The sequence below is a fragment of the Humulus lupulus genome, chromosome 6, assembly GCF_963169125.1.
Source record: "Humulus lupulus chromosome 6, drHumLupu1.1, whole genome shotgun sequence".
Taxonomy (NCBI): domain Eukaryota; kingdom Viridiplantae; phylum Streptophyta; class Magnoliopsida; order Rosales; family Cannabaceae; genus Humulus; species Humulus lupulus.
Window position 1 is genome coordinate 49,229,576 of NC_084798.1, and position 16,311 is coordinate 49,245,886.

The following is a 16,311-nucleotide window of genomic DNA, read 5'->3' on the forward strand; positions in this document are numbered from 1 at the left end:
TGTCCCACTGACACAAACTCCTGGCGTTTGCGTCAGTGGGACACTGCCACAAATGCCAGATTTGTGACAGTGCCCAACTAGCGCAAATGCCACTCTAGTTTGCGTCATGGGCAATTGTGTCACATATTAAACTGACGCAAAAACTCAATTGTGGCAGTTATAAACTGACGTAAATTTCCTTTTTTGTTGTAGTGATGTTTGTTTCCTCATGGTGTATTTATTCTGATGGTAGCATTGATAAATAAGAAGTAAACAAATCCAAGAAATTAGTTTGAAAGGATTTTATAAGTTTGCATAATCAATCAATGTGTTTAAATTTGAAACAATTTTATTAAAATATTGAATAATACTTGATGAATATGAAACTCACTCTTTCAATGAATAAAGCTATTAAATGTTTGTTTTGCTGTAAAATATGAATCTATGTCTTTGACTTTTTCTGTTTGTTTGGCTTCTCAATTGGAGTATTCTTGCAAGTCTTCCTGTTATGTCCTGGTTGCCCACATTTCCCACAAGTGATTATTACTTTAGGTTCCCCTCTTGATCTTATTCTTTTCTTTCTTGGTCTTCCTGCAGGGATTGTTGTCTTTGGAGGCAACACCATTATGTCCAAGTGTTGTGGGAGATTCCATTCATCTTTATGGGGCAAAGGATGAATATTTTCTTGATACAATGCCTTCAACATTTTTGTTCTGTAGAACTTTGCACAATAATCATACACACTCAAGTTTCTCTTTGCAATGACAGCTACTGCATGGCCACAATGCATTTCATCTTCTTGAAACCTACTGCAAGTACATGTTCTATTATGTATATTTACTGTGAAATTTATCCCCTTTTGATCACGAACTTGGTATTCTATTGTGTTGAAAGGCAAGACCTAAAAATAGTTTTGTCATGAAATAGAATCAGATAATAAACATTTTAACTAGAATTAACATTAAAAGTAACTAGTTCTCCTTCTGTGTAATTTTTTTTTTTGTTATGGAAGGTAACTGGTTACCATCTATTGATAGAATAAAGAATAGTAAGAATAAGTTTAGTTGCATACCTCATGCTTCATTTTTTAAACAATGTCATGCCTCAACTCATTCTCTGTTGTTGTAGAGACTTTTGTGAATGTTCCGTTTGCATTATTTGAGTTGTTCCAAACCCACTTTTGAACCAAACTTCTAAGGCATTCAACCAAGATATCAATGGGGAGATTTCTTGCAGCTTTTAGTGCAGTGTTGAGTGATTCTACAATGCTGGATGTCATCACGGTGTATCTTTTTGTTGGCGAGTATGATCTTGCCCAAGTTTCATACTTGGCTTTCTCTAGATAGGGTCTAATGCGTCTGTCAAGTCTATCAAGGCCTCTTATGTATTGTTCACATTCTCTTTTCGTGTATGCTTTTACTGCTGCAATGAATTTCATTTGTAGCTCTTCTCCATGGCTTCCACACTTGCTTTTCAACTTATTGAGCAAGTGAAACATGCAAGCTCTATGGAAAGCATTTGGGTACACCATATGCCCTTGTGTTTGTCGAAAACTATAGCCAATTTTGTGGAGTATAAATATTTTAAAATAAAAAACAAAAATTAGGTATTTTTCATTTTTTTTTAATTTTGGTGAAGGTAACCAGTTACTTTATTCAGATTCTAAAAGAAGTAGCATGTATTTGTGTATTTGGTTTTTGTAACCAGTTCCTTTGTATTTGTAAACAAGCATATATAATTGAAGTTATCATACCTTCGGTTCTCCATAGGTGTCTCTCAGTTTGGAGAAGAACCAAAGTCATGAGTTATCATTTCCAGAGTCTGCTATTCCAAAAGCCAACACGAAAATGTTGTTGTTTGAATCTAACGTTGATGCTGAAAATAGGGTACCACCATGTGCATTTTTCAAGAAAGTTCCATCAACAACAATTATAGGTGTACGCCCTGGATTTCCCACGGGCTGATTAGCAAGCCGAGCTGCGACCTAACCATGATTACCTCATGAACAACCCCAATACCGGAGCTTCTGTCTCGAGGTCGTACCTCCTTAGCTCGGGAAGACCCCAAGGGCTCGCCAAGATTGCCCAAGGCTGGGGGAAGGACTCTGAAGGCCGAAGGTCGAGTCAAGTATGCAGCTCATGGTACGAGCTAGATATGGAGGCTATGACCCTTTGTAATGTCTACACACGCAAGGTAAACGTGCATATATCAGACATCACGTGTCTGATATCCCCCTGACTTCTCGGACACGCAGCAGGAACGTGCATATTCAGACACCCACGACTGGGTTGGGCCGTGCGGCCCATTATCTCCTTACCTATTGATTTTGACCGCACTTATGTGTCAGGTTTAGGAATTAATCATGAATGTCACAGAGTTGATACGATAGGTAAGAGGGTCACGGGATGACCTTCTTACCAACTCCCAGGTGCCTTCTCCTATAAATATGGAGACCCTGGGAGTTGATAAGGGTTGGACTCTCAATTGTAAAATAGGCCCTGTAATTAAATACCCAGTATAGAGCAATAATACTGACTAGTGGAGTAGAAGGATTTTAACCTTTGAACCACTTAAAACCCGTGTCTTGAGTCACCTTTCCATTTTCTAAGATCATATATCTGTTTTGGTTCATTATTAGCACTAATCTCTTTCTCTTCTTCTTTTAATTACCTGTTGACGAAGAACCGCGTCAACAGTTTGGTGCTTTCATTGAGAGCAAGTTTGATTAGTGCTATCGCAAACATCCAACTATGGTGACTACACGGTCCAGGCATGGTAACGAGACAGAACAACATGATGGGCAGGAGGCTCATCATACTGCCATCCCTGGTGAACAAGTTCCTGAAGTCCAGCAGCGACCAGGAAAATAGCCGGCGGGCCAAGATGATACTGGTAGTTCGGCGCCCCGGCCACCTAATTCGAACCCATGTTATTATACTGCGGTGGAGATGGAGAACGCTCAGCTGAGGAGTCAGTTAGCAACAGCTAGTCAGCAAATCCAGGATATGCTGGCCCGACTACCCCCTCTCACAACCGGGGTTAACGCCGGAGAGAGGCAAGGCGAGGCTCCTAAGTCTCGCCGGGGTAACCGGTCCAGGCATAGCCGTTCGGATAGACTTCCAGCAGCCAACTCCACCCCTTCATCACACCATCGAGAGGCAAACTTCGAGGAAATGCCTAGGGCCGGACAACAGCAATACAGCCGTTCGGTCAGGACGTCGACTCCTAGCTCCCAACCATCCTCGAGAACGCCCAGGGGAGCTCGAGGAAATTCCTGAAGGAGATCCGGGGAGGGCTCGCGACGTCAGCCCATCCCCGACGACCGTCTTGCGCCTCGTCCAGATCGCCCGGCGTGGGACCAGCAGGTTGGCAGGGCCGAAAGGCCCCCACCAAACTTGATTCGTCCAGACGGAACTAGGATCGCCTCCCCAGTCAGGCATCCTCCTTCTCCAATCAGATATCCATCTCCCCCTTGGCCCGTCCAAGACATCCCAGCCTATGGGAGTAGTAGGAGAAACCTGCAATTAGCTGGACCTTCCCGGCGTAGCAGGGCGCCAGGGGAAAGCTCAGATCCTCACCACCAAAGGCGGAATCCAAGCCTATCAAGCAGGAGCCACTGGACCGGCAGTCGCCGGAGTGATCTCTCTGGGGGAGATCTGCGTCAGCGTTTAAGTTCGGCACAAAGTCACCAGACCACCCAGGGAGGCGACCTGCGAGATCGCCTCAACTCTCATAGAGGGGGCCAAGCAGGAGGAGATGGCCAGGCTCGCTCAGGGGGGGCTCTGTCCGAAGTACGTAACGGAGGGAATGTCCCAAATAACCTATCTCAAGATAGGAGGGGCAATAACCCACCAAATATGTACAATGGATCCGGAGTTGTTGAATAGCTCCGGAATAACGAAGGACATCAGGACCAAACCCTCGAGCGCCTGACTCAGATGGAGGAGCTGATGAGGAAGCTCCTGTCAGAAAAAGAAAAAGACGAATATGATTCAGGGGACGAGATGGAACTCTTTGCACCCAATATAGCAGCGACAGCATACCCATCTGGTTTCTGTATGCCTCACTTGTCAAAATTCAATGGGGACGGAGACCCATCAGACCATATAGGGATGTTCAACACCCTGATGATGGCCCATAACATTGGCCCCGAGCTGCGATGCTTAATCTTCCCTTCCACGCTGACCGGACCAGCCAGGCAGTGGTTCAAGCAAAGTAAAAGACAGTCAATTAGTTCCTGGAATAGCTTCTCAGCTGACTTCAAAAGGGTATTCCGAGCCTCCCAGGTCGCCCATGTCCAAGTCGACTCCCTGGCAAACGTGAGACAGCAGCCCGGTGAGACTCTGAAGGCCTACCTAAGCAGATTCGTGAATGTTGCTGCTCGGGCTAGAGACGCGAATGATAGCTCCAAGCTCATGGCCATGAGAACCGGAATCCTTGTCGGAGGAGACCTCTAGAAGGATATACAAAGGAAGGGAGTCAGATCGGTTAACGAATTCCTTAACAGGGCCCAAGAATGGATAAACTTGGAGGAAGCCGAAGCCTCAGCTGCGGGAACCAACCAGGTTCCTGATCAGCCCGCTGGAGTAGGGACGGAGGTCGTGGCAGCGACCCAAAACGTCACACAGAACAACCAGACCGGTGGAGGCAAAAGAAAGGGAAATGGCGAAAACAGTCAGCACGGCCAAAAGAAGAATAAGTCCGTAGACAAGTTTAAGCCCGTTTTCACGAAGTATACCGAGCTCACCCAGTCCAGGGAGAGTATCTTCCTGGCCAACTCTACTCGAGTCCCCTGGAAGAGGCCGGAGCCATTGAAGCACCACAAAGGAAAGAGAGATACTTCCAAGTTTTTCCGTTTTCATAACGATGTGGGCCACAATACCGACGATTGTAGGCATTTAAAAGATGAGATCGAGACTCTCATCCGAGCTGGCCCCTTGGCTTAATACTCACAGAACAGGGTTACGGCGAGTTGACCTGCTCCAGAAGCCCCAGCCAGTCAGCCCGGGTCTCGGGTAGATCAGGATGTCCCTCCTCCCGTGGTCGGAGGAGAGATATCCACCATCTCTGGAGGTCCGCACATGGCTGGCACGAGCAGAGGCGCCCAAAAGAGATACGTGAACGAACTAAAGGCTCATAACGGAGTGGAGTTCATCCCGGAACAGCGTCAGTCAAAGTAGCAGCGATTGGAGAGGCAACCAATCATTTTTACGGAGGAAGATGCAGGCCATGTCTAGTTCCCTCACAATGATCCCTTGGTTGTGGCAGTCCAACTCGCCAACCGGAGAGTGAGGAGGGTACTGATAGACAACGGAAGTTCGGTGAACCTGCTATTCCGATCCACCTTAGAGAAGATGGGCTTGACTGTCGCCGAGCTTAAGGCAACCTCCATGATGTTGTATGGTTTTTCGGGAGAAAGATCAGCAGCGATAGGAACGATCGAGCTGGTGATCACCCTAGGTGAAGGACCTCGGACAGTCTCCAAACTACTCGAGTTCGTGGTTATTGACTGCTCCGCTGCCTACAACGCCATTTTGGGCCGACCTACGCTCATAGCCTTCGAGGCCGTCACGTCCATTCAACACCTCGCAATGAAGTTCCCTACTTCAACAGGAATCTGCACTATCCAGGGCGATCAGCTCGCTGCCAGGGAATGCTACAGCATTTCCATGAAGGGAAAATCTAAACCCGGGCAGCTAGCAATGGCCATTCAAGGCGAAGAGGAATATCAGGAACCCTTAGCGGATCCTGAGATTGAAAAACCTCAAAGCGCCTAGGGGGAAAATTTCGTCTTAAGTGAGGATATTGACCCCCGAATAGGCGAGGACAGATCCGAGCTCCAGGCTATTGAGGAGCTCGAGGAGGTGAACATTGATCCGCAGAATCCATCGTGGATGGTCAAGCTCGGGAAAAACCTCTGCGGCAAGAGGAAGGCGGAGCTGACTACGTTTCTGCGGGATAACTTAGACGTATTCGCATGGTCACACAAGGACATGGTGGGGATTAGCCCGAGTATTATCATGCACACACTTTGTTATATTATTTTATAATATAACGTTTTAGATTAAATAAATGTGACATAGAGTGTCACATATTGTAACATATAATAGAGAGTTACATTATTTGGATATATGTGAAATATCCAAACATGTAACATATTTGGTGTTACAAATTCATCACAAATTTGTAAATCCTAAATATCATCCATTATTGTGTAGATTTGTTGTTACACAATATTGAGATGAATTTCTTAAAGCCATATGAGAAATGGCTGATAGAGATGTGATTTTAACTCCCATATTGTGTATGGAAGTTACAAAATCAAGTGGGAATAAATTGGAACGTTTTGGAAAAAACTGAAAAAATGTGTTGCTGAAATTGACTGAGGGCCGCGGCTCCTGGAACAAGCGCCACGGCCCTAATGGCTGACAACTTCATATAATTTCGGTTTGTATCCAACTTTGAACGATTCCAACAGCCAAGTAACTCCCAAGTCTCTATTTTAATTCCATAAAACACCCAATTAATCATTGGTAACAGCCATGGGGTTGGTGCAATTTGAAATTCAAAGGGTGTCTCTAAACTCTATAAATAGGAGCCTAATGCTCACTTGTAAGACACACCATTTCTATCCACTAAAGCACTTGGCTAGAAACACCTAGAGGCTTGATAATTCCATAAAGCATTTCCAAAAATCTGAGAGAGATCCCTTAGTGCTTGAGTTAGGGGGAAATAAGCTTTTGGACAAAGGTTTTAAACCTTGTTCAAGTTGGTGATCCCCAATCCTCTTCACTTAGGTTGTGTAAGTGAGAGTTTGTTTGTGGTTTATGTTCTTCCTTTTATTCTATTGTTCTTCTTCTTATTCTCTTGTTTTATTTACTTGTATATTTTGTTTAAGAGTTGTAATCTCTTCATTTGGTCCAAACACTTTATTTTATTTGTAACTTTTGTTTTGAGTTGTATTTTACTATTCTCTTCTTCTTCATCATCTTCTTCATTTCCTTTGTTTTATTTGTATTTTCAGTTATAGAGTTGTAACACTTTATTTAATCAATCTTGTCCATTGTAATATTTTGCTTAGAGTTGTAACATTATCTTACCATTTCCATTGAGGCAATATTATTTTTCCTAACACACTTCATCTGGATAAAAGCATTCCTGCCTAGTCTCAGAAGCAAAGACGTTTAGGAACAACCTGGGCTGAAGCCCTAGAAGAAGAAGTAGCCTGGCTCAAAAAATGTGGCTTTATCCGTGAAGCCAAGTTTCCAGTCTGGGTCGCAAACCCCGTGCTAGTTCCGAAGCCTAACGGGAAATGGCGGACCTGCATCGATTTCTCCGACCTGAATAAAGCCTGCCCCAAGGATTGTTTTCCATTGCCAAGGATTGACCAGTTGGTGGATGCCACGGCGGGGCACGAGGTCATGTCCTTTATGGACGCGTACTCAGGATACAATCAGATCGTGATGAATCCGGTGGACCAGGAACACACCAGCTTCATGACCTCAACTAATGTCTACTGCTACAAGGTCATGCCGTTCGGTCAGAAGAACGCCGGAGCTACCTACCAAAGGCTAGTAAATAGAATGTTCGCGGACCAGATTGGAAAAAACATGGAAGTGTACGTTGATGACATGCTAGTCAAGTCAAAGACTGTCGATAACCATGTTTCCGACCTGGAAGAATGTTTTAAGATACTACGGGAATATGGCATGAGGCTCAATCCATAGAAATGCACTTTTGGAGTTGCGTCAGGGAAATTCCTGGGATTCATAGTCAATACACGAGGAATCGAAGCAAACCCCGACAAGATCAGATCATTGCTCAAGCTTCCTTCGCCCAGGTCGTGGAAAGATGTCCAAGGCCTGACAGGAAGAGTGGCAGCCCTCAACTTGTTTATTTCCAAGTCCACCGATAAGTGTTTGCCCTTCTACAACCTGCTCCGAGGAAACAAGAAATTTGAATGGACAGTAGAGTGCGAAAGCGCATTCCTCAACTTGAAGGCACGTCTGGCTGAGCCGCCCGTGCTATCCAAACCCAAGGCAGGAGAGCCTCTTTTTCTCTACTTGGCTGTCACTGAGGATGCAGCTAGTGCCGTGCTAGTACGAGAAGAGGATCAAGTTCAGAAGCCAGTCTACTACATCAGTAAGAGGCCTCTCGGGGCGGAATCCCGATACCCACTGATGGAAAAATTGGCGTTCTACCTTATCACGGCCTCGAGAAAGCTCAGGCCGTACTTCCAGTCCCACTCAATACACGTCATGACCGATTAGCCTCTAAGGCAGGTTTTGCAAAAACCTGAAGCATTGGGACGCTTGTTAAAATGGGCAGTCGAACTCAGTCAGTTCGAGATTTTATACACTCCCCGAACTGCTTTAAAAAGTTAGGCCCTGGCCAATTTTGTGGCAGAGTGCGCGGGATTCCAGGATGATCCAGCAGAGGACTCACCCCGGGCCGCCTCGCCCCAATCATTGTGGAGGATCTTTGTGGACGGTTCATCCAACGAAAGCGGCTCCGGGGCTGGAATCATTTTGATATCCCCCGAGGGACATAGATTCCACTCGGCTTTGAGATTCAGATTCAAAGCCTCCAATAACGAGGCCGAATACGAAGCTTTGCTGGCAGGACTGAGGATAGCCCAGGAGTTGAAGGTGAGCTCCGTCCAGTGCTTCAGTGACTCCTAGCTCGTGGTAAACCAGGTTCTGGGCGAATATCAAGCACGAGGACTCAAGATGGCCTCCTATCTGGCAAAGGTGAAATCTGAGCTGTCCGCATTTGAGCGAGGATCGATCGAACAGATACCTCGGGAACAGAACGCTAATGCAGATGCTCTTGCCAAGCTCGCCACCTCCGGAGAGACGGAGACCTTGGGGTTGGTACCAGTAGAATTCCTGGAAAAACCAAGTATAGAAGGAGCCAGGACGGAGGTCGAGATGATCGACGCCAGGCCGACATGGATAACCCCCATCCTTGAATATCTCGTCGAGGGCAAGCTGCCTGAAGGACGCAACAATGCACGGCAAGTCCTGTATCAAGCTCCTAGATATACTATAGTCGATGGTGTGTTGTACCGACGTGGGCACTCCCTACCTCTCCTCCAGTGCGTTCTTCCAAGTGAAGCAAAGGCCATCCTGCAGGAAGTGCACGAAGGATTTTGCGGAGACCACACTGGGGGGCAGAGCTTGGCCTTAAAGGTTCTCAGGCAAGGGTATTACTGGCCAACTCTGTCCAAAGACTCGATCTCATACGTGAAGAAGTGCGACAAGTGCCAGCGATTCGCCACAGTTGCCTGAGCTCCTCCAGTCGAGCTGAAGATGATCTCGTCCCCATGGCCGTTTGCCGTTTGGGGGATAGACTTGGTTGGCGCCCTCCCCACTGGAAAAGGCGGGGTCCGTTACGCCGTGGTAGCCATCGACTACTTTACTAAGTGGGCTAAGGCAGAGCCGTTGGCAACGATAACGTCCAAAAAGGTGCTTGACTTCGTGGTTAAAAGCATCATCTGTCGATTCGACCTGCCCAAGAAGATAGTTTCCGATAACGGCACTCAGTTCGACAGCGACCTGTTCACAGAGTTTTGTGAAAGACATGGAATTGTGAAAAGTTTCTCCTCCGTGGCCTATCCTCAGACTAATGGCCAGGTCGAAGCTGTCAACAAGACCCTAAAGGCGAGCCTCAAGAAGAGATTAGATGAAGCGAAGGGAGTTTGGCCAGAACAGCTCCCCCAGGTCCTATGGGCGTACCAGACTTCGCATTGGACTCCTACGGGTCATACTCCCTTTTCCCTAACCTTTGGGAGTGAGGCAGTCCTCCCCGTGGAAATTAAGGTTCTTCCGCATAGAGTCCAGTCTTACGACCAAGATCGAAACCACGAGCTCCTGCGCCATTCCCTCGATCTGGTTGATGAAAGGTGAGAGGATTCGCAACTCCAGCTCGCCCATTATCAGCAGAAAATCACTTGCTACTTCAACACCAAGGTCAAAAAACGCGCCTTTAGCGTGGGCATCGAAGTCATCGAAGTCATCAAGGAAGGAACTTATAAGCTAGCTCGACTTGATGGAGGGGCGGTCCCGCGAACTTGGAACGCCATCCACTTAAAGAAATATTATCAATGATTCACTTGTAAGGCTTGGAAGGCCACTTTTTATGTATTAATGAAAATCAACTTTTTATGCATATTTGCAAGTGTAATATAAAGTAACCACGAAAGACCCTTTCCCAGTTACTTGGGGGGCATATGGTACCTGGATATAACCAGGTCTCCTTAACGACTTAGAAGTTGATTCATATCGATTGACTGTTGTTTTCTTAAAAACACGAGATATTGATAAGGGTTAACGATAACTAAGTCCTATCCTGGTTTTAACCGGGTCATAAAACTTAGAAGTTGATTTAAATCTATTGATCGTTGTTCTTCTTAAAGAGCTCGAGATATGGATAAAAGTTAACGCGAACTAAGTTTTCAAATTAAGTTCCTGGTCCTAACCGAGTCATAAAACTTAGAAGTTGATTTAAATCTATTGATCGTTGTTCTTCTTAAAGAGCTCGAGATATGGATAAAAGTTAACGCGAACTAAGTTTTCAAATTAAGTTCCTGGTCCTAACCGGGTCATAAAACTTAGAAGTTGATTTAAATCTATTGATCGTTGTTCTTCTTAAAGAGCTCGAGATATGGATAAAAGTTAACGCGAACTAAGTTTTCAAATTAAGTTCCTGGTCCTAACCGGGTCATAAAACTTAGAAGTTGATTTAAATCTATTGATCATTCTTCTTCTTAAAGAGGTCGAGATATGGATAAAGATCATCATAAACTAAGTTTTTCAAAAGATTGTAACCGAAATACGTAAAGGCAAAAAAGAGAAGATAAATTAAAAGCGTTAAAGCAAATTGTCTCGAGGTGAAAGCACCTCATGCAAAGGTTACATAAAAAAAAAAAGAGAAAGAGTATTATATTAGGGGGGGCACAAGAAAAGAAACGCCCTAAGCTCCGCCAGGTGGTCCTTTGGAGGTCACCGTCTCGCCTTGCTCAGCTGCGCCAGAACCATCCCCGGTCTCCGAGGGCGCCTCTTTATCAAGGCGAGCTTGGAAGTTCACCTGCAAGCGCACCCAGAGACTCGCCGACATGAAAGAAAAGTCTGCATCTGGATTGTAGACCTAGCAATGGTAGAATAGATCTTCCATGGACTTTTCTGAAGTTGTCCACTCGGCCTCCAGGGCATCCTGTGTAGCCTGGACCTCAGTCTTCGCAGCGTCTAGGTCCGTCTTCGAGGTGGCAAGGGAGGACTCGAGCTCTTGGATCTTCGAACGGGATTTCTCCAACTCGACCTGAGAGGCCGCCAAGGCATCCTTGGCCGCTTGCAGGGTAGTCTGATGCTCATCCCTCATGTCCTCGAGCTGAGTTTTGGACCTGAAGATGCTTCGGTGAAGGGCGACAACGCTCTGCAAAGACGGAAAGACAATTGCCTTAGGAAAAAGCAGGGCAAAGAATAACAAAGTAAAAAACCACAAAAGTTAAGGTTGGCTTACCGCCATGGCCATGCCTAGTGAAGACTCCAGCACGCCCACAGGGCTCATTGTCTCGATGGCTCGGAGCTCCTTCTCGGTGAACTTGTATATATGGCTGACGACGTAGTTTGCCGACTCATACACCGTTCCCCGGAAGGCCTCGGGGATCTTCTCCAGGTCCTGGGGATTGACTGGTATGCGCACATCGGAGGGTACGATGGCCGAAGTCCCGACCTCCATTACTGCGTCCCGGGCGGCGAGTGGAGCTCGCGGAGCCGATGGAGGCATATCGCTTCCCCCTGCAGTAGTAGGAACCGCTCCCGCAACCTGTGAAGCTAGGGCCTGATCCTTCTCCTTTGCAGGAGACTTGGTCGGAGTCCCGGCGGTATTCTTGGAAGTCTGGAGCCTTTTCATTCTTGGCCCAGCTGAGGGGTTCCCCCCGAAGACCGCACCTCGCAGGCTCTCCTCGAGCTGAGACATCTCGTCTGTCAAAACAAAAGCATGGTTAGTAAGAGTTAGCAACCATACAGATACAAAAACTAAGAGGTAAAAAGTATATGAATACTAAGGGAATCCTACCCCTCGAGCTCGGGGAAGAATCTAAGTCGATTACTTCCCGAGCTGGCGCAAGTTTTGGGCCCGAGTCTGACTCGGGGCTAGATTCGTCTACATACTGCCTAAGCCCCGGAGCTACGTCACCCCTCCGGAGTGATGGCCATGTTCGAAGGTTGGTCCCATACTCCTCGAATAGGATCGACCTAAAGGCTAGGGTGTTATCTACTACTACGGTACCTCTAGGTCGGCTATCTTGGTAATCCAGCACAAGCCGGTCGACGCAATGGAGTAGGGTCGTGTTCAGGTCCGGATCCCTTCGATGAAGATGGACGATCTGCCTAGGATTGAACCTAGCCAGCCGGGGGTCTGCTGTGGCCCTATCTAGACTCCTAAACAAGTAAGGGTTACCTTAGCCAGAAGGACCCGTGGCTGCTCCGGATTGGATCCTCTCCTCACCCGTCACCGGGACGACCTCCAAGGTCTGCTTCCTATTCCTCACGAGCAGAACTTCGTCGCCCTCGTCCTCCTCATCTTCATCTTCCGTGACCTCCTCCACGACGATGGGTCTGGTGTCGCGAGCTGGGGGAAGCCCCGGGGCCTCCTGAGGTTTAAAGTTTGATTCGGGAAAATCAGCTTGTAGGCTATCATCGTCTCGTCTGTTACGAGCATGCGATAATCCTTCTCGCTGGGGGGCAAGCCCGCCAGCGTCTCGTATCGGGCCCTGAGGGACACAGATTTCTCTGTCCTCGCGAAGATGGCTGCAGAAATAGCCTAAGTCAGAAAGGGGTAAGGGAGGAGCTAAAACGACACTTAACTTATGAGCTAACGAGAAAAGATACTTACGAGGACGATTGAAGTAGTGGAGCTCGCAATTCCTGAACCCCGTCGACATGAAGAATTGATCCTTGAAGTCGTTGGGGTGGCTGGGCAGCTCGATGACTGCAGCCGTATTCGGGAATCGGGTTAAGTAGTAAAACCCGTCGCCTCGCCCCCGCTGGTTCGGGCTGGCTTTGAGGCAGAAAAAATATAAAATGTCCGCAGGAGTGGGGACCTCCCACTCGTGCTTCTGAAACAAATACTTCAACTCTGCCAGCAAGCGGTAAGAGTTGGGCGGGAGCTGAAACGGTGCCAACCTCACATAATTAAGGAAATCAGCAAAATACGGATCCAGTGGGAGGAAGGCCCCCGCCTTAAAATGTTTTCCGCTCCAGGCCGCGAACGATTCGTCGAGCGGCGCACAGCTCCGCTCGCCATCTGCAACAGGTCGGGCCACCATAGACACCTTCCCCAGCGCGATGTTGTGGGAAAGGAAGATCTTGTTGATCTTCACCTGGTCGATCATTTTTGAGACGATCCTCTCCGCCTCAAAAAATGCATCAGGAGCCACCTCGAGCTCCTTCTCCACTGCCGGCCCAAAGCGGGGGATCGGGGAGTCCGGCACCACCGCTTTGCCTTTGTCCTGCTGGGAGGCCGAGCTTCCAACGGTCTTCTGTGGGACATTCCTTTTTGGTGCCATCTGGTCGCCTAACAAACAAAAGAAAACATTTCAGAAAAGGCGACCCAAGCGTGAGGGAAAAATCAAATGTTACTTGCACGAGCTAAGGTAAGCCCAGCCTGTGGAGAGTGAGACCACGCGATTCTATGAACACGCGCCTGTGCTCCCAACAGATCCCCGATTACTCGAAATTCGTGTGTCAGGATGGTCAGGATAGAATTTTCCTTGGGGGCAAAGTTTCAGTAGGCAAAAATTGCAAAACCGCCTGTGAGGCGTGTTCCCTAAGCTACCCGGTTTTGCACCCAAAAGTTCCAAAACTCCTACCCTGAAATTTTCCCCAGAAAAAGCATTCTGAAAACCATACTCTTAAGTGATTTCCTACAGGAAAGAAACCCTAACCTAAAAGGGCATTTCACCCTCCGTATCCACAAAACCCAATAAACCCTTGCATGCGGCTACAGTAAATTTTTTACCTAAGCTACAGTGACATATATTTTCAAAACGCACAGGGTCAGGGAATTTACAGTGTTTGGCTGGAAGGTGGGTGAAGGTATCGCCTTGATGAAAGCTGCGTCGGTGTGTTGGCTTCCAAAGCTTTGAAGAAATCCATGCGTCTGAGCTTCTTGAACGCTGAAAGTAGCAGCCACAGAGAAGAGGGTTTGTTCTTCTGAAATGAAGAGAGAAGAAGGAGAGAAGTTTGGAAAAATTTCGAATAAAAGGGTGGCCCATGCATAGGGTGGCCACCCCCTTTATATACGTGAAGGATCACGTGTAGATGGCCGTTGGATGACCCTGGTGAGGGATCCAAGGCCCTCCACTCGAAATACGAAGCGACGGCTGGGCATAGACTAGGACATTAAATGCGGTTCTCGTAAGACGTACCGTCACCAACCACGATGCTCCACGTATCAGGCGCCTGCGTAAGAGGTGGAATGTGAAGAGTTCATGGGGAAGCCTAAAATCCCCTACTGTGATCCAATACGACGTGGCGTACCACGAGCAGGAGCTTGGGGGGCAGATGTACGCCCTGGATTTCCCACAGGCTGATTAGCAAGCTGAGCTGCGGCCTAACCATGATTACCTCATGAACAACTCCAATACCGGAGCTTTTGTCTAGAGGTTGTACCTCCTTAGCTCGGGAAGACCCCAAGGGCTCGCCAAGATTGCCCAAGGCTGGGGGAAGGACTCTGAAGGCCGAAGGTCGAGTCAAGTATGCAGCTCGTGGTACGAGCTAGATATGGAGGCTATGACCCTTTGTAAAGTCTACACACGCAAGGTAAACGTGCATATTTCAGACATCACATGTTTGATATCCCCCTGACTTCTCGGACACGCAGCAGGAACGTGGGTATTCAGACACCCACGATTGGGTTGGGCCATGCGGCCCATTATCTCCTTACCTATTGATTTTGACCGCACTTATGTGTCAGGTTTAGGAATTAATCATGAATGTCACAGAGTTGATACGATAGGTAAGAGGGTCACGGGATGACCTTCTTACCAACTCCCAGGTGCCTTCTCCTATAAATATGGAGACCCTGGGAGTTGATAAGGGTTGGACTCTCAATTGTAAAAAAGGCCCTGTAATTAAATACCCAGTATAGAGCAATAATACTGGCTAGTGGAGTAGAAGGATTTTAACCTTTGAACCACTTAAAAACCGTGTCTTGAGTCACCTTTCCATTTGCTAAGATCATATATCTGTTTCGGTTCATTATTAGCACTAATCTCTTTCTCTTCTTCTTTTAATTACCTGTTGACGAAGAACCGCGTCAACAATAGGCCTAAAGTATCTCCAACCCTTGATTGAGTTAGACAAAGCTATGTATAGGTATTTGAATCTATCTTCCTTGTCTGTGAGTAGGTTTGTTATTGTTCTTGTATTTGCTTGCTTCAACATGTAAAGATACATTGGCAGCTTTTGATATGAATCATCGGGGTTCCCTCTTACTAGATGCAAAGCTTTCTCTCTTGATCTCCATGCTTTTGTGTATCCCATAGTTACTTCGAAGTCATCATTCATATCATTCATGATGTCATTTGGAGTGTAATTTCTTTTGATTGACTTGTACTTATTATTTATTAATTCACCAATTACGATGCGTTTTACTTGCCTATTGTCTTCCATAACAATTTCAGCAGAGCAAGTGTGATTAAAATTGCATTTCTGTACCTTGAATAAATCTTGATTTCTGTACTTTAATGCTATCACCAACTAGTTGCATGTTTCATCTGCACAGGAAACTAGGTACTCTCTAGGTTCTAATCTTTTTGTTTTGAACTGAAAGTTATGCAGCATTGCATAGTAGCTAAGAGATGATTTGATTGTGTTCTTATCTTTGTAAATTTGCCCTTACTCTATTGTGTTGACTCTTTAATCAGATATTACTATTTGGATTTCCTCCAACTTCTTTTTTCTTTTTGTATTGTCTTCAATTATGAAATCAGTTACTTCTTCAGCAAAATGAGGTATGTATGACACATTTATGCCCTCATTTGTGGTGCTTGACATTCCTTCTTCAAGTAACATTTGTTCATTGATGGAAGCTTGGTTTGCTTGCATTAATAATGTCCCCACCTCCATTTCTTCTGATGTAGCTTTTTGATTTGCTAGAAGAAGAAGGTCATTTTCATTGCTTGATTCTTGAACTATAGTGACAAACAATGGTAAGTCTGTTATTTTTGCAGCAACTTTTTTCTTTATTTCCATGTAGAACAACACTGAATTGTCTGTTTCAACCTTCATTGGTTGTTTTTCTTTCTCTACTTGATAAGAAACTTCA

General features: G+C 46.4%; 1 protein-coding gene across 1 annotated transcript; it reads right to left on the reverse strand.

Annotated features, from left to right (window-relative positions):
• Positions 1-421: 421 nt before the first annotated feature.
• LOC133785058 (uncharacterized) lies at positions 422-1,063 on the reverse strand. Its single transcript, XM_062224321.1, has 2 exons — positions 1,052-1,063; positions 422-880 (listed from the first exon to the last, which is right to left on the reverse strand). Exons 1-2 carry the CDS (start codon positions 1,061-1,063, stop codon positions 422-424), a joined length of 471 nt encoding a protein of 156 aa, XP_062080305.1.
• Between the last annotated feature and the right edge of the window lie 15,248 nt (positions 1,064-16,311).